The sequence below is a fragment of the Vipera ursinii genome (assembly GCF_947247035.1).
Source record: "Vipera ursinii genome assembly, chromosome: 12".
NCBI classification, from domain to species: Eukaryota; Metazoa; Chordata; class Lepidosauria; order Squamata; family Viperidae; genus Vipera; species Vipera ursinii.
The window spans coordinates 3863690-3889498 of record NC_139525.1 but is presented as its reverse complement, the minus strand read 5'-3'; the positions used below and the strand labels follow the sequence as shown (position 1 = coordinate 3889498).

Below are 25809 nucleotides of genomic sequence, written 5' to 3'. Positions count from 1 at the left end.
TAAACGTTTTGTAAAAGCTAAATTACAAATTAGGTGAGTGGAGTGTGTGCGTGTTGTGTGTGTGTGTGTGTGTGTGCGTACGTGTGCACGCTCGTGTGTGACTTGTTTTGTTTTTCTGTCAACAATTGGTTCTTTTTAAGCCAAAGAGCTGAGCTTTCAGACTTTTGCATTTTCTTGAGGCGGCGGAGCTTCTGCTGTTTGTGGTTCTAGGACAGAATATTTCACTAGGGAAGAAAAGAGAGAAAATTTAGCCTGGAAATTCTAGGAAAATACAAAACACGCTAACTTGCCACAACTATATAATTTCAATTGCTTTGCAGCTATAGAAGCCCACCTTATATGCTCTCCAGTCGTTCTGGAGGATGCTGCTGTTGCTCAACCTTAGCAACTTTAAGATGCATTAACTTTTATCTCCCAGAATTCCCCAACCCATAAATACAGCTGTAGACATACCAGTTTGTGCTATTACTATCTCAACGAGCTAGGAAAGATGTATAGAATTGCCTGGCTGGATGGCTCATACAATAGAAACATCATTTCTTGTAGTAGGTAGTTGCGAAATTCCAGAAGAGGGGCAGATAATCTACTTCTCTCCAGATGTTCCAGCCAACAGTCCCACAATTGCTTGCCCTGCTGAGTGTTAATGGTAGTGAAGTCCAAAACATCTGGAGAGTTTCGGGCGACCTGCATTTGTACTAGAATCGCTTTCCACGTTATATGAACTTGCTTCCAGTGGGATTCAAGAGCCAAGCTTGCCAACAGATGGAAATTCCATTGATGGGAGATCCAAACTCAAGGGAAAGATGAATTTCCTGACACGAGAGCGATTAAACACTGGACTAGCCTGTCTCCTAGAGGTGTGGAGGCTCCATCCCTGGAGATTTTCAAGCCAAGTTTCATTTGGGGTCTGAGGATTCAAGCCCCGGACAAGGGGCTGCACCAGAAGACTTCCAAGGTCCCTTCCAACACTAGGAGTCTATGACATGCACATCATTAGAAAAGAAATATTTTGATACTCCCGAATTGAATGCTCCTAGGTCACCAAAGGAGTCTTGTATTCTTCCTTCATTCATAAGAACAATCACAGGATCATTTGAGTTATTTACACAGCCATACAACAGCTTCTAACGTGGTAAATTTCTCTTATTTTCCATCATGGACATACCCAGCATTTGGATACACCCTGGGAGTCTTCTTTTTTTCTTTTGGTGACCAGCGGACAACATAATCTCTACTGGAGACCACATACTTCTCAGATGTTCGGATTCCATTATGAACAGAGAGCTGGCCCCTTCCACGGTTGTGGATTTTACAGGCTGTAGCAAGGGCAGACAATGTGACGGGAGGCTTGAGGGGGAAAGAGGCAGGACACCTCGGGAAATCCAGAAGAAGACTTAAAGTCCTACTAAGAGCTTACTTCCAGCAAAACGTTTTGAAGAAGCCTAAGACATCTAAGCAGAAGCCTGAGTTATACTTGGAAACAAAAGGGACAGTTGCAACTTGTGGTCTACACACACGCTGCAGCTCTCCTCCTGGGCTGTCATTCCCAAGTTGGGACACAGCGTGTCACCCTTGTGACACGGTGTGCGCCCTTAAGGACACACACTGACTCACCTTGTGGCTCTTCGGTCACCACCGCTTCCATGTTTTCTCCTTTCACATATTCTGCATTCAGGCCCTCTAAAAATAGCAAAGAGCAGAAGAGACTTGACACCCAAAATTAAAACTGGCACAGAAGTTGTGAGACGACTGAAGCTTACGCAGAAAACCAGAAGACGCGTCTAGTAAGTGCTGTCCGAAGAGACACAGCCAAGATAGCAACGAAACAACTCTGTAGTAGGCACCCTTCCCCTAATTTACAGCATAAGATTAAATCTCTATTTGCAAACTCATTACACTCCTTTTAGGTGATTGCAGCACCCAACAGAGGAAGAAAGAAATGGAATACTTTTTGGTCCATTTGACTAAAGGGCAAACTAGATAAAAGGTTTGGATTTTAAACGGCATTTTTTAGGCTCCAGTTCTCCTTCTCTGACATTGTTTTTTAAACCTCCAACTTGAATTCCAAAACAGGTGAAGAATTCATGTTGATGAGCTATCAGCCCAGCATGGTGTACAGCAGAGGTCCCCAACCTTTTGGGCACCAGGGAATCACCGGTTCCGTGGAGAGAGGTTTTTCCGCGGACCAGAGGAGGCGTGGTTTTGTGTGCTGCCTGCATCCCGCGGATGGGGCTTTGCTTGTTTGTGTGGACCAGTTGCTGGCATGCTGCGGCCCGGTACCGGTCCACGGACCGGGGGTTGGGGACCCCTGGCCTACAGGACTTGGCAGCCTTGTCCCAACCTCCCCTAAACCAGCGTTTCCCAACCTTAGGAACTTGAAGATGCGTGGACACCACGCATCTTCAAGTTCCTAAGGTTGGGAAACGCTGCCCTAAACAATTTCTACCACAAACTTCCTCCCTCTTTCTTCCTTTAAAATATTTGCATTCCTGCTTTTTCTCCCATTTCAAACAGATCCAACAAGTTAGATCAGGTTTGGACCCCACTTGGAAGAAGCTGGAGATGAGTAAATCGCCTCCTTGCTTGTTTCTGCCATTAAACCGGGCCAAAACGGGGCATCAGAAATGCCACATAGGAACCTCACGGTGAGGCTGTTTTACACCATTTCCATAAAAAGTCCCTTCAGCAGCTGCCATGCATTGCTGTGCATCCGAAGTCTGACATTATCCCAGCATGCCACGTCTGATGGCTGAAATTAATCCTCCGTTATAATTAACTTTAATTTCCTGTTGCCTTTTCAGGGCATTTCAGTGCCGCCTTTTTGCAACGCTTTTCTAGACCTAAGGATGATCCTTCTGGAGACTGTGTATTTCTATGTGCACATTACAGAGAACACGTTCACATATGCAAACATATACACCCTACATTTAATGTCCTTTTCTGTCACTTTAACATATATATTAAACGTAGATGAGCACCGGCCCCTAGAGTTGGAAACGATATATGTATATGTATATGTATATGTATATATGTGTGTGTGTAATGTATGTATGTGTATATATATATATATATATATATATATATATATATATATATATATATATATATAGTATGTATGTATATGTATATGTGTATATGTATGTGTGTGTGTGTATATATATGTATATGTATATGTATATATATCATATTTTTTCATTCTTCTGATTCTGTGACTTTTGGTCCATAAAATAAGCCTTTTGGTTTTGCAAGAAATAATAACACTCATTTTTTTTCCCCTCCCAGCATAGTGGCTGACAACCAACAGAGAACTGAAGAAAACACCGCAGGGGTTAGAAAAATGAATGGATACATGAATCCATCACGTTTCTCTGGACTTATTCTGCTCGTTCAACTGACTGCTGTCACTCCTGTTTGTGATACTTTGCTAAAAAAAAAATAAAGGGTCAGAAAGGGGGCAACGTTCCTCTTCCTACAACCATCCAAAGCTATCTGCAAAAGGTTGGATCTTTCTCCAAAGACTGGTTCTCTCACTTTTATATCCTGGTAAATTGCAATGCTTTTCCCCAAGAGGAAAGAGTCAACTCAGAAGAACGAATTTGTTTCAACCTTGGCTGGACTATGTATCAAGCCACGGAATGGAAGGAACCAGGCCAGCTAAGACTTATTCTCACTCCTGACTAACCTTGGCAAAGGTGAAAGGCAATGGCATGGAAGGAGGGCCTGTTGTGGGCTCTTCAGGAATTCAGTCGCCTGCAAACTCCGTTCAGGTTGCTTTCTTTGATGCTAGCCAGGCATCAAATCTCACTGCAGCCCTAGAAAGCAGAATCTTCCTTTCAAGGCCCCCAAAGGGCTTTCTCAAGAGGCAACTTGTTTTTTTGGTTTTTTTAAAGTCGTTTCACTTATCGCCCAAGAAGCTTCTTCAGCTCTGGATGGTGGTGGATGGAAGGATTTATACTCCTTGCAGACAGCTGGTCATTTGCCTCCTTTTAGAGAGTCGTTGAGGCCACTTGGAGGTTTTATCTGTGTCCTCAGGGTCACCTGAGTGGTGCAAATGGGTGTGGAGCCTTCCTGCAACTGCTGAAAGGACTGTGTTGTAGTCCTTCATTTCAAGGGATCCATGCATGCTATGGAGCTGAAACTGGAAGCGAATGGGTTGGGAAGCCTATCGTCTTGGAGAGTTCTTGAGGTGGGGAGGATGTCCGTTGGTAACAACATTTTATGTAAAGCAGCCTTAACATGCCTGTAGCTACTACCCAGCTTCACAGCCCCTACAGGAAGCCGAAGCTGTGGGGCCTCTTCGCAGCCTACCCGGAAGAGAAAGGAGCTTCTAGGTCCATGGTGGCGAACCTATGGCACACGTGCTACCGATGGCACGCAGAGTCCTCTCTGTGGGCACGCGCACCGTCGCCCCAGTCCCAGACCTTCAGCTGAGTTTTATAAAACTTTTTCAGGCCTCTGCCACCGTGTGCAAGGAAAAAAAAAGGTTCAATCAATCAATTAATTTCAACTTCTCGTGGGGGGAAAAATAAGATCTCGCAAAGTTAGAATTGATGGATTGAACTTTTTAGTCCCACCCAGTCTGCTGTGACCACCGCAGCCATGCCCACCCAATTGGCCACACCCACCCAATGGCCACGCCCACCCGGCACCCGACGATACATAAGTGGGTTTTGGGCTGCAGTTTGGGCACTCGGTCTGTAAAAGGTTCGCCATCACTGTCCTAGGTTGAAGCAATTTGCTCTGTCTCCCAATTCCAGGCACGAGACCAGCCCGCTTTTGCGGCTAGCTCCCTTCCCCCATCAACAGCTTCCTCACCAATACTGACCACTGAGAGATGGATCTCCGGACTCCTTTCTAAACACCAGAGTTGGTCTTCTGCAGCTTAAGAGAAACCCCTTTCTCCAGCATACAAGGGTCAGAATTTAACAACGGTCAGTGAGCGGACCCAAGTCAACAAGATCCCACTGGGGGCTTTGTTGGAGAAGAGATTGAGACCCCCACCCCCACCCTGGGTAAAGTGACTGGATTTTGAGGGACCTTCTCACCAGGCGTCAAGACATCCTGCACGGGGGCGGGGGATTAGAGACACTTACGTTGTATGCTAAAGCAGAATTTCTTTTGCTGGTAGGAGATGTAGCTGCTGACAGCGCCGATCAAGGCCATGGCAAGGCCACTGACAATGCCGGCAATTGTCCCGGTTTCCACCAGGGCACCTGCAGAAATGGAGGACAAGGGAACATTACGGATGATGATCTGCATCCTAGATGTTTACTAAAAGTCCCCGCTAAGTTCTTTTCTTCGTTCCTGCCACACGTCCGTTCTACCATATCATTATTTTGACTATCAGGTGAAGGGACCCCCTTCTGAAGCCTTCCCCCACCTCCCCGATGACACCCCATGGACTCATTTGCTGCAACTCTCAGGATTTCCAGCCTGTAAGACCAAAGGCTACGGATTACAGGAGAGATCGTTCAGATGTTTCTAGAGAGACCAGGTGGGGTGATCCAAGCTAGGATTGTTCTATAATCTATTCCTTGTACAAGCATCCCAGAGATTGCTTCGTACTTGTCAAACCATGACTTGGCCAACGGGAACAAACGTAGCTCTTCAAAGCTTCTTCTTTTTTGTTGAACTCAAGGCAAATCATTGTTTACAGTCGAAAGGGCGATGGTGTTTCTGCATTGGCCCTGCTCAGTTTCTAAGAAAACCACCAAATGCCCACATGAGAATGTCTAGTTCTCTGGGAGCCCTTCAAAAAAGGGACCAGTTCAACTGGGGGTCATGCAGTTTCTTAGGAATTGGGTTAGAAGCCGTGGAAGAATTGCAGAAGGAGCTAAGAAGCAAATCCATGGTTATCTTTAGTTTGAAAAACCAGGGTGGGAAAACGGGTTCCTGAGCTTCGAGGTGACCCCTAGCCGAATCCCCACGCTCTCATAACAGGTCAGGCCAATCTCTGCTAAAAGCCATCTAGCACTTCTCTGCAGCTTGGTGCCCGGGAAAGACAGAGAAGGGGCTTTAAAAGGGACATTTGAAAAGGCCAGAAGTCAAGGGAATTCTTCACCCTGTTTCAAGTTTTGCTCCATCCATTGTTTGAAAAGAAGCCGAGACTGCCACGAGCATCCTTACTTACCGTTACTGTAATCATTGTCACTGTCTCCTATACAGAAGAATAAACAAGAAGCAATCAGTAAACCCATAACTAACGAAGAACAGGCAACGTTTATGAAGGGCTGCCCTAAAAGTCTGAAACAAGTTATAGATCTTCTCCCCTTTATAGTATAGATACAGGTGGCCCTTGACTTATAACCAGAATTGGACTGAACTGGAGGCCAAAATATATGAAGAGCGGTTGCAGGAATTGAGAATGTCTTGTTTAATGAAGAGAAGGACAAAGGGTGACATGATAACAGTGTTCCAATATCTCAGGGGTTGCCCGAGTCAAGCTATTGTCCAAAGAAACCTGAAGGCAGAACAAGAAGCAACGGATGAAAACCAATCAAAGAGAGAAGCAGCCTAGAACTAAGAAGAAATTTCCTGACAGTGAGAACAATTAACCTGTGGAACAACCTGCCTCCAAAAGCTGTGAATGCTCCGACACTGGAAGTTTTTAAGAAGAGACTGAACCACAATTTGTCTGCAATTGCATAGTTTCCTGCCTGAGCAGGGGGTTGGACTAGAAGACCTCCAAGGTCCCTTCCAACTCTGTATATTCTATTCTATTCTATTCTATTCTATTCTATTCTATTCTATTCTATTCTATTCTATTCTATTCTATTCATTTTCTATTCTATTCTATTCTGTTCAGTGGTGGGATTCAAATACCTGGACAACCGGTTCTCTGCATGGATGCAGACCTGGGCCTGTGAGAGCTAAAATGGACTTCCAGAAGTGATATCCATGCAATTCCTGTGGGCTGTTCTAGGACTGGGAGGCATTCTATTCTATTCTATTCTATTCTATTCTATTCTATTCTATTCTATTCTATTCTATTCTCATCCATTCTTCTATTCTATTTTATTCTATTTTATTCTATTTTATTCTATTTTATTCTATTTTATTCTATTTTATTCTATTTTATTCTATTCTATTCTATTCTATTCTATTCTATTCTATTCTATTCTATTCTATTCTATTCTATTCTATTCTATTCTAATTTCTATTCCATTCCATTCCATTCTATTCTTTCACATTGCTAAGCAAGGTTGTTGTTAAATGAGGTAGGCACTATTTTACAATCTTTTGGGGGGGGGGGGTTGCCACAGTTGTTAAGCAAATCCCTGCAGTTCTTTAGTGAATCCCTGAAGTTTGTTAAGCGAATAGCAGAATCGGGAGATCTTTGTTATAAAACCCTGCAGATTTCCAGTGGCGATGACACGCCTGCCCTACATTTGCCTCCCTCCAAATCGTCTCCTTGAAATGCAACTGATTTACACCTTGGAGTTGAAAGCAAGGACGATTGGCAGGGAGAAGCCCCTGCCACTTCCCTCCCCACTCTCCCCTTCCTCAGAAGCCAATTTCAAGCCACCCAGGGGGTGCCGAGCTCAACAAATAGATAAATAATCAATTAATCAATCCTGGGGCCATTTTAATTATCTCCTAATATGTTGACGAAGGAAGTTGGGTGCCGAGCCAAGGCTGTGCAAATCTTAGCCCCGCGCGCGAGCGTGCAGACACTCGGCTGGCCCTCGTATTAATTAAGCAGCTGCTGCGTCAGTAGCAATAAATGAGATTGATTATAAATTTAGCACCGTGCGCAGTCAAGAAAGTGGGTGCGGTTTGCAGAGAAATGAAAGCTTTGTCTGCACATTTCTGCCCGCTGCAGCATAAGCAGTAATTTCCTCCCCCTCCTCCATTCTCTAATTGGAGAAGGAAAACACTCGAGTGGCTTGGAAGAACGAGTCCTTTGTGGCGGTGCTCGGCGCGGCCATTGGAATGCCTGCGATCTGGAGCATCTAAAGCCCCCCTCCCCAAGAAACCCAGTGCCTTATTTTACACATGTGCCTTAGTTTCCCGCCTTTCATGACAACGGATCCAACTGCATTCAACGGCAAATTAGCAGAACAAACAGTTGGAAGGGACCTTGGAGGTCTTCTAGTCTAGCCCCATGCTCAAGCAGTAGACCCTACGCCATTTCAGACAAGTGGCTGTCCAATCTGTTCTTAAAAACCTCCAGTGTTGGAGCACGCACAACTTCTGGAGGCAAGCTGTTCCACTGGTTAATTGCTCTAACTGTCAGGAAATTCCTCCTTAGTTCTAGGTTGCTTCTCTCCTTGAGTAGTTTCCGTTGCTTCTTGTCCTGCCTTCTGGTGCTCTGGAGAATAGCTTGACTCCCTCTTCTTTGGGGCAGCCCCTCAAATATTGGAACACTGCTATCAGGTCCCCCTGGTCCTTACTTTTCTTTAGACTAGACTTACCCAGATCCTGCAACCGTTCTTCGTAGGTCCCCTAATCATCTTTGTTGCTCTTCTCTGCACTCTTTCTCATGCAGAAAGGACTCCGGTGAATCCAAGCCAGATCCCGAAAGCCGGAGAGGACCCAAAGCTTCTCTGCGTGACGCTCTCCTCCCACCAGGCACCTTCCAGACAACATCTCCAGGGTACCAATGATCTGGGTGCGTTGCACCACCCACCATAGCAGGGGCTCTTTGCAAAACGGGACACCCCAGGGACCGACTCCTCCTCCACCCGACTGGCTCCAAATGAAAAGGCAGAAAGGATCACCCTTACGTTTCCTTTTCATAAGAGCAAGCAACCCGCAGTTGCAAATCTGTAGCTGAGGGCTTGTGGATCTTATCCAAATCTTTGCATGCATCGTCTTACTAGATCACGGACATGGACCTTCTGGGCTTGGAAATCCTTTGCAGGTGGTTTTGCAGCATCCACGCTGTCATGTGATGAGGGGGGTTGGATTAGAAGACCTCCAAGTCCCCTTCTCATTCGGATCAAAATCGGGGGGCTTGGCAACCAGAAATTCTGGTCCCAGTTGTGTTTCTAAGTTGGGGTTTGCCTACAGAGCTAAACTTACAGCTGTCGAGATGTGGCCGACAGCAACTCCCCAATATTCCTCACGTTTCACTACAGCCAACCGAGCACAGAAAAACCCACCTTTCTTCTTATCAGGCTGATAACCTCCTTCGTCCACGATCCCAATCAGGTCGGCATCCGAAATCCCTGAGAAGTCCAAGTAAAATCCACTTATTTAAAATTCCACATTTGTCTTCTTTTTTTTAACCACTTCCACCAAATTTACCCTACTTTTTTTTTTAAGCCACGAGTAAAAGGACTGCATCCAAGAAGAAAAGAAAAAAATGATTCTTAGATTGGTGCATACGGGTTAGTAAAGGAGGTGTTGTTAGTAACCAAAGTTACTAAAAGTGATTTTTGGCGATGTTAGTTATTATCTAATCTAAATCCAGAAATGCAGAAGAATAGATTTTTATTTTTTATTTTTAAAGTGAAATGCTTTAACCGCAGAATGTTTACTGCTTTATTTTCACACTTGCCATCTCCACCTTCATGCCCTTTGCAGGATCTGGCGCAATGTATCTCATATAATGGAAGATGCTTCTCCGGATCGTTCATGAAAAGGACCCTAACGGGAATGATAGCACCTCGTGGAGGAATTGGAAGGCATCTTAATTTGATTTTGGATTTTATCTGGTCTGGAGGACCAGGATCTACATTATTGGGAAGATCTGGTCTCGGTCCACAAAAAAGCATTTGCTCGTTCAACGCTACCTGGACACATCTGAACGGTGCACCTTCTACAGATGTTCCACAGAGATTCTGTGGAACACCAGCAATTCCCACTCAGGACCAAGCGAAGCCCACAAGCACCCATGGAGATTTGGACCCCCAGTTCCAAATGAAGGTAAGCCCCAGAATGGGATGACCGTTGTCATTTGTAAACTTTTCCAGAAATGGAAACCTCTGGAGATGTTTAGAAGCATTTCTCTGGGAATCCTAAGTACATTGTCTACGGGCCAGGTTTTTTGTTTTGTTTTTTATAACGAACGCCTTCAAAATCCTTGGATTAAATTAAGGGTCACAAAGGGTTGCTTGTTCAGAGGTCTTTGGTTTGCCTGGGCACAGAGGTGATTTATCCCTTCCAATTATAAGAAAGGACACCAATTCCCAGAGTTCTTAGGTAAAAATGCAAGGCCCTACAAGTAGGAAAAGGCAACCTGGCAGACAGATGGTTTCTGGGTCAGTTTATTTTTATTTATTTTTATTTATTTTATTTTAATTCCATTTATATCCCGCCCTTCTCCGAAGACTCAGGGCGGCTTACAAGCTTAGCAGTAGCCTTCATTCTATATATATGCCTGCTTATTAGGGCTTTCACACACATACACCAAGCGGCATTATTACAAAGTCAGCTTAATTGCCCCCAACAATCTGGGTCCTCATTTTACCTACCTCGGAAGGATGGAAGGCTGAGTCAACCTTGAGCCTGGTGGGACTCAAACCTGCGCTAATTGCAGGCAGCTGGTGTTACTGAAGGAGTTTACTTCCTGCTCCATATTACTTTTCGGTCTGCAGAGGGATTTTTCTTTCGTACTAAGGTGAACTCAGAAGCCGAAGCTCCTGCCGGCGAGACTGGGGAGAGACAATCCCACCTTCCCTAACCATAGCCTGAATGAGGACTTCCCGCAGGTTAGAGCGGACAGAGAATTCACACCATGCATTGGTAATAGCCAGTTGGAAGAGCAGCTGCCTGAGCCATCTCATGCAAAGAGTTAACCGTTCCAGTTGCTTTTATATTTATTTATGTTTAGGGACCTTTTATTTTTTATTTTGGGACTGGGCTTAGAAGAGAAAGGCGAGCAAAAGGAGCCAGGTGGGACAGAGGAGACCAAGGAGACGCCCCTTACCAGATTTTCCACCTCTTCTGTCTCCACCTTTGGAGCCTGGAACAGGATTCTTTATTCATTAACTGATCATGGAAAATAGCAAGGGGTTGATTTAGGCTTGGGAACCAAAGCGAGAATTCAACCTGGAGCAATAAAACAACCTGCCAATATAAACTTTTTTTCCACTTTCCAGGGCCCGGAAGCTGTTCTCTTTTCCGTCATTCCTGTAAGGATTTACGGGTGGGCTTAAGACCGGTTGCTAAGCTAAGGTGGACCTCCCAGGACTACCTGTAACCTGGTTCTGAAGTTCTGATGGCCAGCACCCCCACCCCCATCCCTGCAGTCACATGGCCACATGTTGGGCACTCATCAACTGATCCGCATTTACGGCCCTTTGCAGCATCGTTGTATGGCATTTTTGCCCCAAATCAGCATTTACTCCTGGTTTTCAACCAAATCAGCCTTATACTGAACAAATTGGGTTTGCTTAATAACCTCTGCAATTTTCTTAAATGAGCGCAGCAGGATTGTAAAATGGGATCAGTTGCGACTAACGACCGTAATGGGCAAAATCCATTACAGTCGTAAGTTGAGAACTAGCTGTATCTAATTAAGAAAAGAAAAGCTCAAAGGGGTGAGGGGGAGATGGGTGAATACTACAAACTCCTTTGGCTTTTAACATCTGGGCGTTCCTCCTGCCGCAAAATCTGCACCCTCCAGAGCTGTGTTTCTCAACCCTGGCCACTTTAAGACAGGTGGACTTCAACTCCCAGAATGCCATGCTGTCTGGGGAGTTCTGGGAGCTGGAAGTCCATATGTCTTTAAACAGGGTTGAGAAACACAGCTTTGGAGCCATCATGTTCCCCTTCCATCCTGGATCTGATTCCATCAACAGCATCCCATCACGTCCACCGCCCCTTGAACGTACAACTGTCTCTTCCATCAGCTTGATGAGAAGCAATTTTCCCTGGAGAGGTTGGTGCAGCTGACAGCCACCATGATATAACTGATGCTCTGTATATAATGGAGGTTGACCATTTCAACTCTCCTCTCTTCTCTGCAGACTTTCCCACCACTGTCCCCGGTCTCTTCTCAATGCCTACAAGAGCTGCTACCACCCTCCTTTAACAAAAATGCACAGTCTGGGCCCAGCAGGTGAGCAGATCTTCAAGGCTTTGGGATCCCATGGGCAGCTGTTCTACCCCCAACTGCAGCGGACGCGCAGAGAGAGAAGGGAGAGTGCCGAAGTCTGTCTTGACCAACAAAAAAGCAGAATTATCAACGTACCTCCACCGGGATTTCCTTTAGGCGGTCCACCCCCAGGGTGTCTGTCATTTTGGTCATCTAAAGCATCAGATAAGTCAAAATCCATTGGGTCTTTCGCTACAAAATGAGCAGATTGGTGTCTTAGGGCTGCGTGGTTTCTACCATCCCCGTTCTTTTCCGCCGAGGAAGACCTGACCTCTTAGAAGAAGTAAGACAAGGCTTGGAGGAATCTACCTAGGATTCCCACAGGTTTCTACGATATTTCCCAGGCACAGTCTTGCCCATCGGTTCACCTTGAGTTTGATTTGATGCGTGTGATGGTCATCCCCCTCGACACCAAGACCAGCCCTTCCCAACCCGCTCGTCTCCAGGTGCCTTGAGTTCCAAAATCTACCACCAAGGCCTTGCAGCCAACTCCTCTCCATGTTGAGGGTCAGAGTTGGTGAAGGCTTTTATAGAAAGCAGACTGAATGTCAGGAAAACACATAAATCAAAGAAAGAAGTTTGAATCCCCACATTCAGCCTGGGAAGCCCAAATCCTCTAAGGCTAGTTACCTAATAGGTTGTCTTCTCCTATCATCTGTTTGTCTGTCTATCTACCTGTCTATATATCTACCTACCTACCTTCCTATCTACCTTACCTATCTACCTACCTACATCTTATCTATCTACCTACCTACTTTCCTATGTATCTTATCTATCTTACCTATCTTATCTACCTACCTATACACCTACATACCTACCTTCCTATCTTACCTACCTACCTACCTACCTATACACTTACGTACCTACCTTCCTATCTTACCTATCTTATCTATCTACCTACCTACCCATCCGTCCACCCATCCATCTGTTCCCAGACCCCAGTCTAGTCTTCTACATATTGTCTTGCCAAACAGGAGAAGGCCGAGAGAATACCTATCGTAAGGAGGAAACCTTTTAAGCAAAGGCATCCCTAAAAAACACCCCCAGGCCCCGCTCTCTTCTCTTTCAAGATCAGATCCAGCTTCTGCTCTTCGTCCCCACGTTCCGTTCTTTGAATTCCCAAGGCAACAGGTCTTCCTTTCCAGATTGCTAATGGTGCCTCTGAGGTTTAATAGCGGTAAAAAAAAATTACCTGAAGTCTTTTTGGGGGGTGGCTTTGTAGTTTTGGGCTGCTTGGTGGTGGTGGTGGTATGGGGGATGTTCCAGCGGCCATCATCTGCAGATCAGAGGACAGAGACCCGTCAGCCCAGCCACTAATTCGCTCCAGCCCCCCCCCCTCACACACACACCCCGCAGTCAGTTGCCTCACAAATATGTCTGGCTGCAGTTTTTGAGAGCTGAGACCAAACGCGTGCCGGATCAGTTGTGTGGTTCAGGTTTCTCAAGCCCCTAGCCCAGGGGTAGGCAACCTCGGCTGTTTTAGGACTCGTGGGCTTCAACTCCCAGAATTCTTGAGCCAGCTCAGGAATTCTGGGAGTTGAAGTCCACGAGTCCTAAAAGAGCCGAGGTTGCCTACCCCTGCCCTAGCCCATATGTTAGGGAAAACAGCAAAGCTTGTGCCCAGCTCTTTCCCCCACCCCACCCCAGGATAGTGTTTAATTTCCCGTGCTGCCTATCACCTTCCAATTCCAATGAAATCCAATCCTACTTGGATGTTAGCGAATTCTGGCTTGATTAGAAGCTGGCTTGTGGACTGTGGTCATCCTGTTTGTATTGCAATGAATAACAATATCCGAATGTATTCCACAAATGGATGGGAGGGAAGGAAGGAAGAAAGGAAGGAAGGAAAAGGGCAGGGAAGGAGTGAGGAAGAAAGGAAAGGAAAGGAAAGGAAAGGAAAGGAAAGGAAAGGAAAGGAAAGGAAAGGAAAGGAAAGGAAAGGAAAGGAAAGGAAAGGAATTCTTTGCCACCCAATGTTGTATTTTCACCCCATTCAGTAGGCTTTGGGGTTCCCCCCAGGGCTTCAGGGGAGGGGGGCCCAGGGTGTCCTTACCTGGTTTCCGTGGATACGGGACGGTGGTGGCCTTCGCAGGCCTGGTGGTTCTCTCCGGTGGGGAATCAAAGTAATCCGACAGATCAAGTTCGCCTGCTCGAGAAATCGAGGGAGATCGTCAGAAGGGGTTGAGGGTATACCCTCACTGCTTCCCTTTAAGATGCCTGGGACACTGTGCTGGGCAGGGTGTGTGTGTGTGTGTGTGCATGTGTGTGTGTCAACAGCAGCACTACAATGAAATTCCCCCCCTTTTTTGTGTTTCTATGTGCACCTCGACATCATTCGCACACCCCAGACGGGCAGAGTTGGCAGGCAATGCCACTACTCTCTTGAGTGCTGCCGTGGGATTGTTCCATTTTATCTTCCCAACGCCCCTCCCAGGTAGGCCACTGTCAGGATTACAAAGGCCAATGTCCCATTGAAAGACAAAGATTGAGGATACCCTGCCCCCCCCAAAATGAAACGCTCAGCCTGTACAGGTAGTCCTTGACTTAACAACAGTCCATTTAGCGACCGTTCAAAGTTACGATGGCACTGGGGGAAAAAAAGGGACTTCTGGCCATTTTTCACACTTACGACCTTTGGAGAGTTCCCTGTGGTCACGTGATTTTGGCAACCGACTCAAATTTATGACGGTCGCAGGTGTCCCAGCATCTTGTGACCCCCTTTTGCGACCTTCTGTCAAGCAAGGTCAATGGGAGAGCTGGATTCACTTAAGAACCCTGTTATTAACATTAACAACTGTGGCAAAAAAAAAAAGGTCGCAAAATTCACTTAACAAAAGTCTCACTTAGCAACATAAATTTTGGGCTCTATTGTAGCCATAAGTAGAGGACGACTTGTGTTTGCAACTTGCTTAATTGCTCTTTGGCAAGAAAGAAAGGGGGTTAAGAAAACCCCCAGCAAATTACCCTAGCTTGCTTTAAAGCCGTCAGTCATGATGGCTGGGGCTGATGGAACTTGTAGTTAATTTAAAGAATTAAGAAAGCTAACATCTCACCTGTGCCACCTGAAGTCTTCCTGGGCGGCTTGTGAGTAGCTGGGAAAGATAAAAAGACAGAATAAATGACATTTTTGTTCTGTGGAGGTGCCAGCCAGCCTGAGCTGACATTGCACTCTTAGCTGGGTTTACTCATAAGTAAGACATAAACAACCTCAGTGTGGCTACCTCTGAAGCGTTTAGAGCAGGGCCATCCTGATCTACAGTTAAAAGCTCCAGGGGGAAAAAAGCTGATGCTATTAAAAATTTAAAGTTTAAATTAAATTAAATCTGAAATTTAAGTTTCTAACATTGGCCGTTCGGGGAAGGAGAATGGTGAGTTTCCATGTCATCTGAAGCTCTAACTCGTTTTTCTGCTAGTTGGGCTTCTGGTTTCGTAAGAGGATTTAAACCATGGTGATTTCTAAACCTTGGTTTGTTGCTTCAGCACAAACAAGCCGAATTTGCAGATTAAACCTGCCCCAAACTCGTGGTCTGAAATCCCCCTGCCCCCGAAAACCCCTTTTGGCCCAGTTCCAGGCCAGCTGATTTCAGGAATCAAAACACAAAACACAATTCAAGTTGCATTCATGCCAGTGACCGGAAACCCTTTATGAACTTTTTTTGCTGAAAATGGGAAAAATGAAGTTATGATTTACAGATCTGGTGATTAGGCAGGGTAGAATAAGGAAAGACAGCAAGCGAGGGGATAAAATATACATGCATTTGTAACCAATTAATACACTGAAAGCTGCTCCTTTATATCTTTCCTTTTTTGTTTCTTTATTACCATTTACCTTACTTTTCTTTTTGCTTCATACTTGTATTGTTCTTAACTCTAACAATCCGCTCGTTTTTTCAAAATGTTTTTAGTTGCATCCTTATGAAAAGGGACTTTTTTGGAAAAAAAAAAAGGGGGGGAGGATCCAAATCTTTCCCCTCCCCATACTGGCATATTCAGGCTCCGCCCAGATATTAAATAGCCCCACCCACTTTGCACTGCAGTCCCGCCCACTCTGTCTCTTGCCTTGTCAAAGGACAGGACTTCCAGCCATTGGCTTATCCGTCACGATTTTAAAAAAGAACATAGCTGAATCTTGACAGACAAATCCAAGTGACAGAGCAGCTAGTACATCTCTATTTCTAGGCCTCCCAGTGGAAAATTTCCAGCACAGGAAATTTAAGACATTGTCCCCCCCAAAAAAAATAAAAAGAAAAAGAAAGCTTTTGCTTTCCTGCAAAAAAAATGAGAATAAATGAAACGACTTTATACAGATCTCGGAAACAGCAAGTCTGGGGCATGTCCAATTTGATAATATATTTTCAAGTTGCCCACTTAGGACATATGATTCCATTCATTAGGGAAGACTCCCTGCGTTAGACTTAGCCTTTGTAATATTTTTTTTTATCTAAACGCTTCTTTTTCCGTTTGGCCTTTTTTCCTTTTTTAAAAAAAACTGTAAATGAGGGAACTGACAAACCCTTCCGATTACTAATAATTAAAAAAACAAAGGCAAAGGAGTCCGCTGCGGATTTTACTCTGCTAGTCATTGCTGACGTTAGGGGCTGGTGCTCATCTCCATTTCAAGGCCACTGAGCCAGCAGTGTCCCAAGACATTTCCGCAGTCACATGACCATCATGACATCACAGAGTGCTGTTGCCTTCCCACCAAAGGGGTACCTATTGATCTACTCGCATCTGCATGCTTTCGAACTGCTAGGCTGGCAGGAGCTGAGGCGAGGACAGGAGCTCACTCCATCCACATGGAGCTGGGGTCTCGAACCTGTGCTGCTGGCTTTCCAGCCGACCAGCCCATCTCTTAACTGCACCACCACCTCCGATTCCTAATCCACAGCCAACGTTCCCTCTCTCCCACACATGGAGCAGCCGGAGCCATACTTACGCCTCTTTGTGGGGAGGAAATCACCCAGTGCATCTGTTAAATCTAAGCCCGAGTCATCGGCGTATCCTGGGGACCAAAAGAGACAAACCAGCAGATGAGTAAGGTTCTCCTAAACCAGGGGTAGGCCACCTTGGCTCTTTTATGACTCGTGGACTTCAGCTTCCAGAATTCCTGAGTCAGCTATGCTGAGGAGAAAGGGAGAGGTTTCCATGCTGAGCCGTGCTGGCTTAGGAATTCTGGGAGTTGAAGTCCACCAGTCATAAAAGAGCCAAGGTGGCCTACCCCTGACCTAAACACCTATTCAAAACCCAACAGGGTGCTTTCCAAAACATTGCCATTTGGTGCCAGATGAGAACGCAAACAGGCGGCCACATCCTCAAACGACAGATAGTCCTCCGCTCACCACCACAGTTGAGTGCAAAAATTTCTGTCGCTAAGCGAGACAGTTCTTGTGAATTGGGCCCCATTTTACCATCTTTCTTCTCAGCGTCGCTAAGTGAATCACCGCAATTACTAAGTAACACGGCTGTTAAGCGAATCTGGCTTCCCCATTGACTTGGCTTGGCAGAAGGCTGAAAAGGGGGATGGCGGGGCCCTTAGGGACGCTGAAACCGTCCTAAGTACGTGCCAGTTGACAAGCATCCGAATTTTGATCACATGACCCTGGGGATGCTGCGACGGTGGTCAGTGTGAAAAACGCTCCTAAGTCATTTTTTTTCCAGCGCCGTTATAACTTCAAAAGGTCAGCAAATGAATTGTTGTTAAGTCGAGGACTACCTGTACAATTCTTCGTAATAACAGGAATTAAAAAAAAACAAAAAACAGCCAAAACCTAGCTGAACAAAAGGAAGGTTGCGTTTACAGCTATACAAGATCCGTCTGCCCTTCCCCTCTTGCCTTTTCTCTTTGAAGAAGGACCCCCAAACCATTCTAGCCCAAAGTGATGCAATTAAAAGCCTGCTTTTTCATGCAAGACAATGAAATGCTTGCCGTGAGCTATGGTCAGGGGAACACAAGTGACCCTTCAGCCAGAGGTCCTGCCCTAGCAGCTTCAAAGTTTGGCTTCAGCTTCAGAGCTTCCATGCGTTCCTAAGGGGCATGAAATTCAGAAGACCATTCTCTCTAGGCGGCTTTTCAAGCCAACCACTGAGGTTGCCGTATTCTTCTGAGGCTCCATCACTTGTGGTCACCCTCTCCCTCAAACCTTCTCTTCGTTCATTCCCCAAAAGCCACTATTAGGGTGGCCTCTGTGCAGAACAGAAGCAACGGAGGTTTGCTGGCGTTTCCGGGATGGGGGGGGAAGAGAATTAAACAAAGACTTCCTGGAAACCACAGTCAACAATATATTGGCCGTTAATTGAAGCCAGCATCTCTGCCTCAATCTCAGAGGCTACCAAAACAAAAACCCCACCTCCTGAAACACTTAAATGGAATTTCCCAGGATTTTGAAGACACAACGGTTAAGGCCTGGTTCAGCCGTTTTTGTTCTCCATCTACTCTGTGTAGGCTGGGCCAAAGGGTTTCACCAAGTAATGGCCTGTCTTCAAATTTCAGCCCACCAGATTGTCCATATCCATGGGTAACATTTTCATACAGGTTGCCAAGTGGTTCTTGAAAACGACTGAAAATTTTGTTTTCAAGGTACGAAGATCCGTTATAATTCCTTCTCCGCGCTACTGTTCTTCAACTTTCTTATTTCTTAATTTTCTTTTAAACATCTCCGATCTATAATCACCCTACAAGATTATTGGCTTCGTGTTCTTTAATGGCAGATAACGCCATGCCACTATTGATTTTGTATTTACGAGTTTAAATCAGTGCAACAGAGACTGCACAAAAAAAACACCACAAAAACCAGTAAATAAACCCAGCACGTTCTTGAGATAGGGGTATGATTAAAAAATGCCGTTAAAAAAAAAACTAGGCTGCTCTGGAGATATCCGGCCTGATCGTTCTACATCAGGGGTCTTCAAACTTGGCCCTTTTATGACTTGTGGACTTCAACTCCCAGAATTCCTCAGCCAGGTACCCTGGCTGAGGAATTCTGGGAGGTGAAGTCCACAAGTCGTAAAAGGGCCAAGTTTGAAGACCTCTGTACTACATCCTCCTCCTCGGGGTTAGTTTAACAGTTCTGAAATTGTGTGTGTAAAGGTAGAAGATGCTAAGAAGATTCCAAGGTGCCTAAAACCTATCTAGCATCTCTTCATGTTCAACTCTATAATCAGCATTTCCCAACCTCAGCAACTTTAGGATATTTGGACTTCAACTCCTTGAATTCTCCAGCCAAAATATTGTTAGGGCCTCATTACATCTGGAAGGCATCAAGTTGGTTTGCTTCAGCCATAGTTGCTTGAATAAAGAATAAACACAAAGTGTAACACATTGAACTGTAACTATAACCACATTTTTTTGGTGGGGGGGCATAAAGGTAAAGGTTCCCCCGCACCTGCGTGCTAGTCGTTTCCGACTCTAGGGGCCGGTGCTCATCTCCGTTTCAAAGCCAAAGAGCTAGCGCTTGTCCGAGGACGTCTCCGTGGTCATGTGGCCGGCACGACTAGACGCCAAAGGCGCACGGAACGCTGTTACCTTCCCACCGGAGTGGTCCCCATTTTTCTACTTGCATTCTTACGTGCTTTCGAACTGCTAGGTTGGCAGGAGCTGGGACGAGTAACAGGCGCTCACTCTGTTACGCGGCACTCGGGATTCGACCCGCCAAACTGCCAACCTTCTGATCATCCTAACCCACTGAGCCACCGCATCCCTGGGGGGGCATACAACATATCAATAAAAGCCAGACAAGATAAATTATGACTTAGCACAGGTGGGCACCCAGCCAACTTGTCTTGTACCTAAAAGACTGGTTTTAATACCATTTGCTGGCTAACAGAAACTGGAAAAAGATGTGCGTCCTTGGGTCCTGTTTATAAGCTTCTCCTAACGCCTCGTTGGCTGTGTCCAGCCAGATCCCATTTTAAACTATCACTCTATAGCTACAGGCTCTGATCAGGATTCCATATCCTTGTTTTGATACCAGCATGAGAGCAAGAGAAAAACAAGAGGTTTCTTGGAGCTTCCTTCCTTTTAGAAGCCACAATGACATCCCTAGTGTTGTGATGTCATCACAGAAACAATGCAATGATGGAATTTGCATCAGAGAGGAGGAGGAGGAGGAGGAGGAGGAAGAAGGAGGAAGAAGAGGAGGAGGAGGAGGACTTACAGAATGGCTTCTAAAGGATGCTTATGACCCAGCATAAGTCAAAACATATTTCTGACAAGTTTCATTAAGTTTAAAGGAACTCAAAGGGAAAAATCTAAATGGGCACAAAGTCACTGTTTACTTAGATTTACGACATACTCCCACTGGAACTTAGCTACGGTTTTGTTTTTCCCAATCAGCTCCCAAAACAACCCAGTGAGTCACAAACCTTGGATAAAAAGGTTCACATACCATTTTAAAACCCACACCCAGTAGAAAACGACCGTTTTAACCGCCACACCCCCTTCCCTAAGGAACCCCAGCACTGCATGGGAGGCTACAAAGAAAAATCAATCTGAGCCCCCAAACTTAGCCCAGTCCCCCCGAATGTTCAGTCCACACGTTTTACTCAAAAGATCAAAGCAGCCTGGGCAACTTACTCCCCAAATGCTAGGCCGCCTTACCCAGCACACTCAAGTTTTAATTAAATGTAAATTGGAGTCTAATTTAAGTTTTTGCCCTACTTTCATCCGTGCCATTGTCCCAAGTCGTGCCATCAAAAGCATGAATGTGACCTCCACCGGAAAAAAACAAAACGCTACAGGTCCCTAACTGTATTTTAACACTGTAACAAAAGAGAGATACAGAGTATTTTCCCATATAATGTTTAGAGAGGAGAAATTTACTTACAAATTACTCACTTACAATGCAGTCAAGTAAAGTAACATTTTGAAGAAAGGATGTTTTTTTTAATTAGGGTGTTTCCCCCCACCCCAACCACACTAGGTTTGAGAATAAGGGGATATGGAGCTTTTATCTAGAGGTTGCATCAAAGAAACAAAGGAGGACTTCAGAGCAATGCATAAAAGCCCTTCATCAACAGGCATTTTCATTGGAATAGTTGCATTGTCTTGTGGAGCGCTCGCACAGCACCAAGGGACCCATTGAGAACCACCTGCGTAGCACGCAGCACTGGGAGGCGGAGTTAAACAAGTCACCAGCCTAGAGTCGTTACATTGCCACAAACGGTCCGAGTCCTCTTGAGTTCCATTGGCTCTTAGCTGGTGCCAATTTAGTGTTGAATGTTGGTTGAGTAGACTCTCGTGTATAAGCCTGAACAACCTATCTTCTGAACTGCAAATTAACGTACGGTCTTGATTCTTTGCACCTGACAAGGCCACAGTCACTAAAGTGGTCCTCTGCCTGCAGCATCTCCCTAGATCTTTGCTGCCCGACATACAAGGCCTGTTCAGTTGACCTGGGCAGATGGGATTACCTTACACCTCAGGTGACCCTACTGAGAACATATTCTCTTGGCATACCATCCCAACGTTCTTCGCTCATCCTTTTTAGGAACCAATGGTGAGACAGGACCTTGAGTGGGGTGGGAGCTACCCTCCTCTTTTGCTATAAATACAAATGTAGATTGGAATTAATTCAGCTCTTGGCTGGGTGGCTAGGAAAGGCTGACTCCGGCTGTGAATGGACAGAAGCAGTTTAAGCCTTAATTAATGGGGAAAAAACCAACTTATCCTTCTGCCCTCTGGCTGAACTGTGATTGAGGAATTAAGTTTAACAATGAAATGGGGCACTCCAATTTTCCAGGTACAAAAAAGAAAGGGAACCCCCCCTACACACACACACACATACACACACTCCTATCACCCACCCACCCACTTCTTTTCCTGTACATGAACTTCTCTCCGACATAAATATTTTTCTCCGGGTATCTCTACACATGTTAAAAGTGGCAACATTTATCTGGTTAATTTCTGAAAATGGTTTTTACTGGACAAAGGATTTAGGGTGGGGAGAAAAAAAAACCACAAAGAGAAAAACAACACAAATGGAGAAGATTTAGGTTAAGCCATGGGATTATGTCTCCCATGTAGGGATGAACAGCCTTTTTCTTTTACTTTTTTAATTTCAATTTAAAAAATGGACGGGGCATGTTTGGGTTTAGTACAGTTTCACAAACAATGGTTGAATCACACATTCATTTGTTAGATTTAATCTTCTCGTGTTCTCAGGAGCCAAAGGCACAAGAGGTGACATCTATTTTTCCCACAATCCAGTGGGGTAGGATGGGTTGGTCAATAATGACTGATCCAGGATCATGTTGTCTTCTTCCATAGCTGAAAGATGTGGATTTCCTTGGTTCTTCTCAATAGTTTCACCTCTACTAACGTAGCTACCATGTTGTGTAAAATCAGATTCATTCAGTTGCTCAGCATACAAAAAATTTATGAAGACAAACACACGCCACGCTTCTGCAAATGATGGTGGTTCTATAATCAGGTGTCACCACCAACAAGTAGGTCTTGTTTTGAATCAAAGCCTCCAAACCAGATTTCCTTTTGATCTCCACATCTCCCAAGAGATGAGATGGGCCAAACTCTTCATAAATAGCTCTTGAACATCCTCTGTCAGTCACAAAACTGGAAACACAAGGCTGATGACAGCAGACAAAAGAGGATTTACAATACCATTGAACACACACTTCCAAATGGAATGTGACCCTAGTATTGTTTAAGACCTTATGACCTAATCTCTCAAATTGCTTTCCTAGCGAATTAGGTGGCCCAAGTCTTCTAAAATAATTGCGTAATAGTTTATTTCAGTTGAGTGGCAAGTTTCAAACACATTGTATTTCTTTTTGTTTCCACCCCTCCTGGAAAGCTGGCTACTAAAAAAAAAGGACTATGAAAAAAGCAACAGATTAAAAGCAAACAACAGAACAATTTTTGGAATAAGACACAAGAGAATATTTGGTGAATTATGAGATCAAATGCAAGGCAAAATAGCAGGATCATGGAAAACCATCAATTCCATAGACAGCTGGAATTTTTTTTGTCTATTTCAGTTGTTTGGACTATTCTGTGTACGGTAAACACCCTAGACATAAATGACAGCACTAAAGAAATGAAATGTGACTTGGCCATGGTCTGCTCCTCCTCCTCGTCTCTCTCGTCTCTCTCCTTCCTTCCTTCCTTCCTTCCTTCCTTCCTTCCTTCCTTCCTTCCTTCCCCACCATACATTCCTATGTACATTACCATTGTCCAAAATATTGGAGAGATGGTACCCTCAGAAGCTAGCTGAGTAGTTAGACCAATCAATAATCAATCCCTTTTCACTGGTCAATCATTTTGAGCCTTGGTGGAGCAGTGGGCTAATGCCTCCTTAAGTAACACCAGCTGCCTGCAATTAGTGCAGGTTCGAGTCCCACCAGGCTCAAGGTTGACTCAGCCTTCCATCCTTCCGAGGTAGGTAAAATGAGGACCCAGATTGTTGGGGGCAATTAAGCTGACTTTGTAATAATGCCGCTTGGGTGTGTGTGTGAAAGCCCTAATAAGCAGGCATATACATAGAATGAAGGCTACTGCTAAGCTTGTAAGCCGCCCTGAGTCTTCGGAGAAGGGCGGGATATAAATGGAATTAAAATTAAAAAAAATAAAAATTTTCAATTGAAGCCGTGCAACAAATACATTTCATGTGGCATCTTTTTGGTGTAACAAGCTCTTCCTTTAAACCACTTTTTAAAATGTATGTATGTATGTATGTATGTATGTATGTATGTATGTATATTGCCTATGCAGTTCTTCCTTTTATGTGGATGTTCCTCCACCTCCCCACCCCCAATTTCCAAAGCCAAGGAATGCTTTGATTATTCCCTGGAGAAGTTATTTCCCTTTCCTTCATAAATTCACCTACTTGTGTTCTTGCTGCAATCCCGACCCTCCTTTTATTGAGAACGTGAACCTGGTTGCATCCTTAGGAAGGATGATTCCTAGCATGGCCACCTTAACCTGGATAAAGGAAGGGTGTACATCGAGAAGGGGCAGTCAACAGACAGGGATAGAGAAGGGGGTGTGACCCACTAAGAGAAACCCCAGATTGCTCTTTCCACAGGCTGCAATTTTGCCCAAGCGGCTGATGCACATGGCTCCCCCAAAAGACTGCAGGATAAGCCAGGGCGTTTTTGTGCTTTTTTTCCCCCACCACAAATTTCCAAGTCTGTTCTTCCCACAATGGCCAACCTCTCTGCTTCCTTCTCTCCTGCAAGAAAAGCAGTCCTCCTATTCAAGAGAACAGAAATCTCCCTTTCCCCAGCCAGGAAACACCAGTCCAAAGGGATTTTCCCAGCCCTTAAAGCAAGCAGCGAACCCCAAACCCGGTTCAATTTTTTATTTTTATTTTTTGCCACAGATAAGGAGCCCCAAATCGGTGCCTTCCCGCCCCCACCCCAAGCTAGAGGGACCCCCGCCCCCCCTCACCTCCCGCCAAGCTCTGGAAAGGTTTTTCTATTGTTCTCCTGTAAGGTTTCACGGAAACGCAAAATCCTGCAGGGTCGCCCTCCTTGGCAAGGATGGCGGCGGAAGAGGATACTAACCATCTGGTTTTCTTTTGCAAAAAGCTAAGCCGGGGGTGTGCACGGGCAGTTAATTTTTATTCTCCCCAAGCGAGAGGCGTGGGTGGTGGGGAGAGAGAATTCCCACCGGGACGGTGCTACACCCAGAATCTCGGATAGCGTCCCCGGCTCGACTAGCCTGTTTTTTTCCTCCTGGATTGGAGAGGAGATGGCTGAGCAACGCGGGGGCGGGGGGGGGGTGTCACGCCCTTCCTTTCCCCCCCCCGCAAGTCTCCGTTTCTTAACAGGTCCCCTCTCCTTCCAACCCACCCGCCCACCCCCCTTTTTTCACCCCCCTCCAAGAGCCTTCGAGAAGGCGGCGAACCCAAATGCCTCTTTGCAGAGAAGCTGCGGCAATGCGCCATGCCTCGCCAGGCGCCCCCTCCCCCCGGGCAGCCCGAGCTCAGCACCATTGGCCACAACAGAGTTGAAGGCGGGAGGGGGGGGCACAGGGCCTTTGCCAGCGGGGAAAACCCACCTCCCCTCCCCCCCCCATCCCCACTCCCAGGGATCCCGCGCAGGCCGCCGCCGCCTCGCCTGCTATACCCTCCCTGCGCGCCCACCCCCAGCCCCCTGCTTGCTTTAGTGTGGTGGGGGGCAAGATATTCTACCGATCTTCCTCCCTCCCCCCCCCCTCCAGGGCCCAGGCCTAACGGCAGCTCTCCCCCACCCCCCCACCCCGCTCTCTCTCCTGGGGAGAAGGGAAGAGGAATCATGCGCAATGATGCGCCAGCCCAGCCCAGCCGAGGATGCCGCCGACCTGCCCCCCCCCCACCAAAGCCCCCGGCCGGTCGAGCAAGCCACCCAGACACCCACCCCAAGGCGACCGCGGGCGCCCGGTTGCAACAGGGGCGCCTGGGCTGGCTTACCTCGGCCGCTCAGGGCGACGGCGAGGAAGAAGAGGAGGAGGGCGAGCAGGCGGGGGCGGCTGCCGGCCATCTCTCGGTCTCTCGGGGCGATGGGGAGCGCAGGGCCGGGGAAGGACGGCGGGCAGGCGGCGGCAGCCTCTTCCGCGGCTGGAGAGGGACGGAGGCGGCGGGCGCAGCGGCGGAGGGAGGAGCGCGCCAGCCGGGCAGGCGGGGAGGGGGCGGGACGTGGCGAGGGCAGGGACGGGCGGAGGAGGGGGCGCCGCGGCTCGGCTCGGCTTGGCTGCGCTCGGGACCCTCCGCTGCCTGCGCGGCCCCGGGGCTGGGCCAGCTGGGGGGGAGGGGAGGGGAGGGGGGAGG

General features: G+C 46.4%; 1 protein-coding gene across 5 annotated transcripts; it reads right to left on the bottom strand.

Moving 5' to 3' along the window:
* On the bottom strand, positions 1-25589 carry CD99L2 (CD99 molecule like 2). 5 transcript variants are annotated; one of them, XM_083372168.1, is made up of 12 exons: positions 25453-25589; positions 16980-17045; positions 15097-15135; positions 14097-14189; positions 13236-13319; positions 12140-12235; positions 10874-10909; positions 9105-9170; positions 6131-6157; positions 5094-5213; positions 1615-1680; positions 1-224 (listed from the first exon to the last, which is right to left on the bottom strand). In XM_083372168.1, the coding sequence occupies exons 1-12, from the start codon at positions 25520-25522 to the stop codon at positions 157-159; spliced, it is 831 nt and encodes a 276-aa protein (XP_083228294.1). In that variant the 5' UTR covers positions 25523-25589; the 3' UTR covers positions 1-156. The 5 variants fall into 5 exon arrangements, with proteins under 5 accessions (XP_083228294.1, XP_083228296.1, XP_083228295.1 ...); XM_083372170.1 differs by having other exon boundaries at positions 12140-12196; XM_083372169.1 differs by lacking the exon at positions 10874-10909.
* Between the last annotated feature and the right edge of the window lie 220 nt (positions 25590-25809).

Excerpts from the sequence above, each read along its gene's own strand:
- CD99L2 (XM_083372168.1), bottom strand. The coding sequence starts at position 25,522 with ATGGCCGGCAGCCGCCCCCGCCTGCTCGCCCTCCTCCTCTTCTTCCTC. Across the intron at positions 17,046-25,452 it reads CGTCGCCCTGAGCGGCCGAG|GATACGCCGATGACTCGGGC; the intron begins GTAAGCCAGCCC and ends TTTGGTCCCCAG. Across the intron at positions 15,136-16,979 it reads TTTCCTCCCCACAAAGAGGC|CTACTCACAAGCCGCCCAGG; the intron begins GTAAGTATGGCT and ends TATCTTTCCCAG.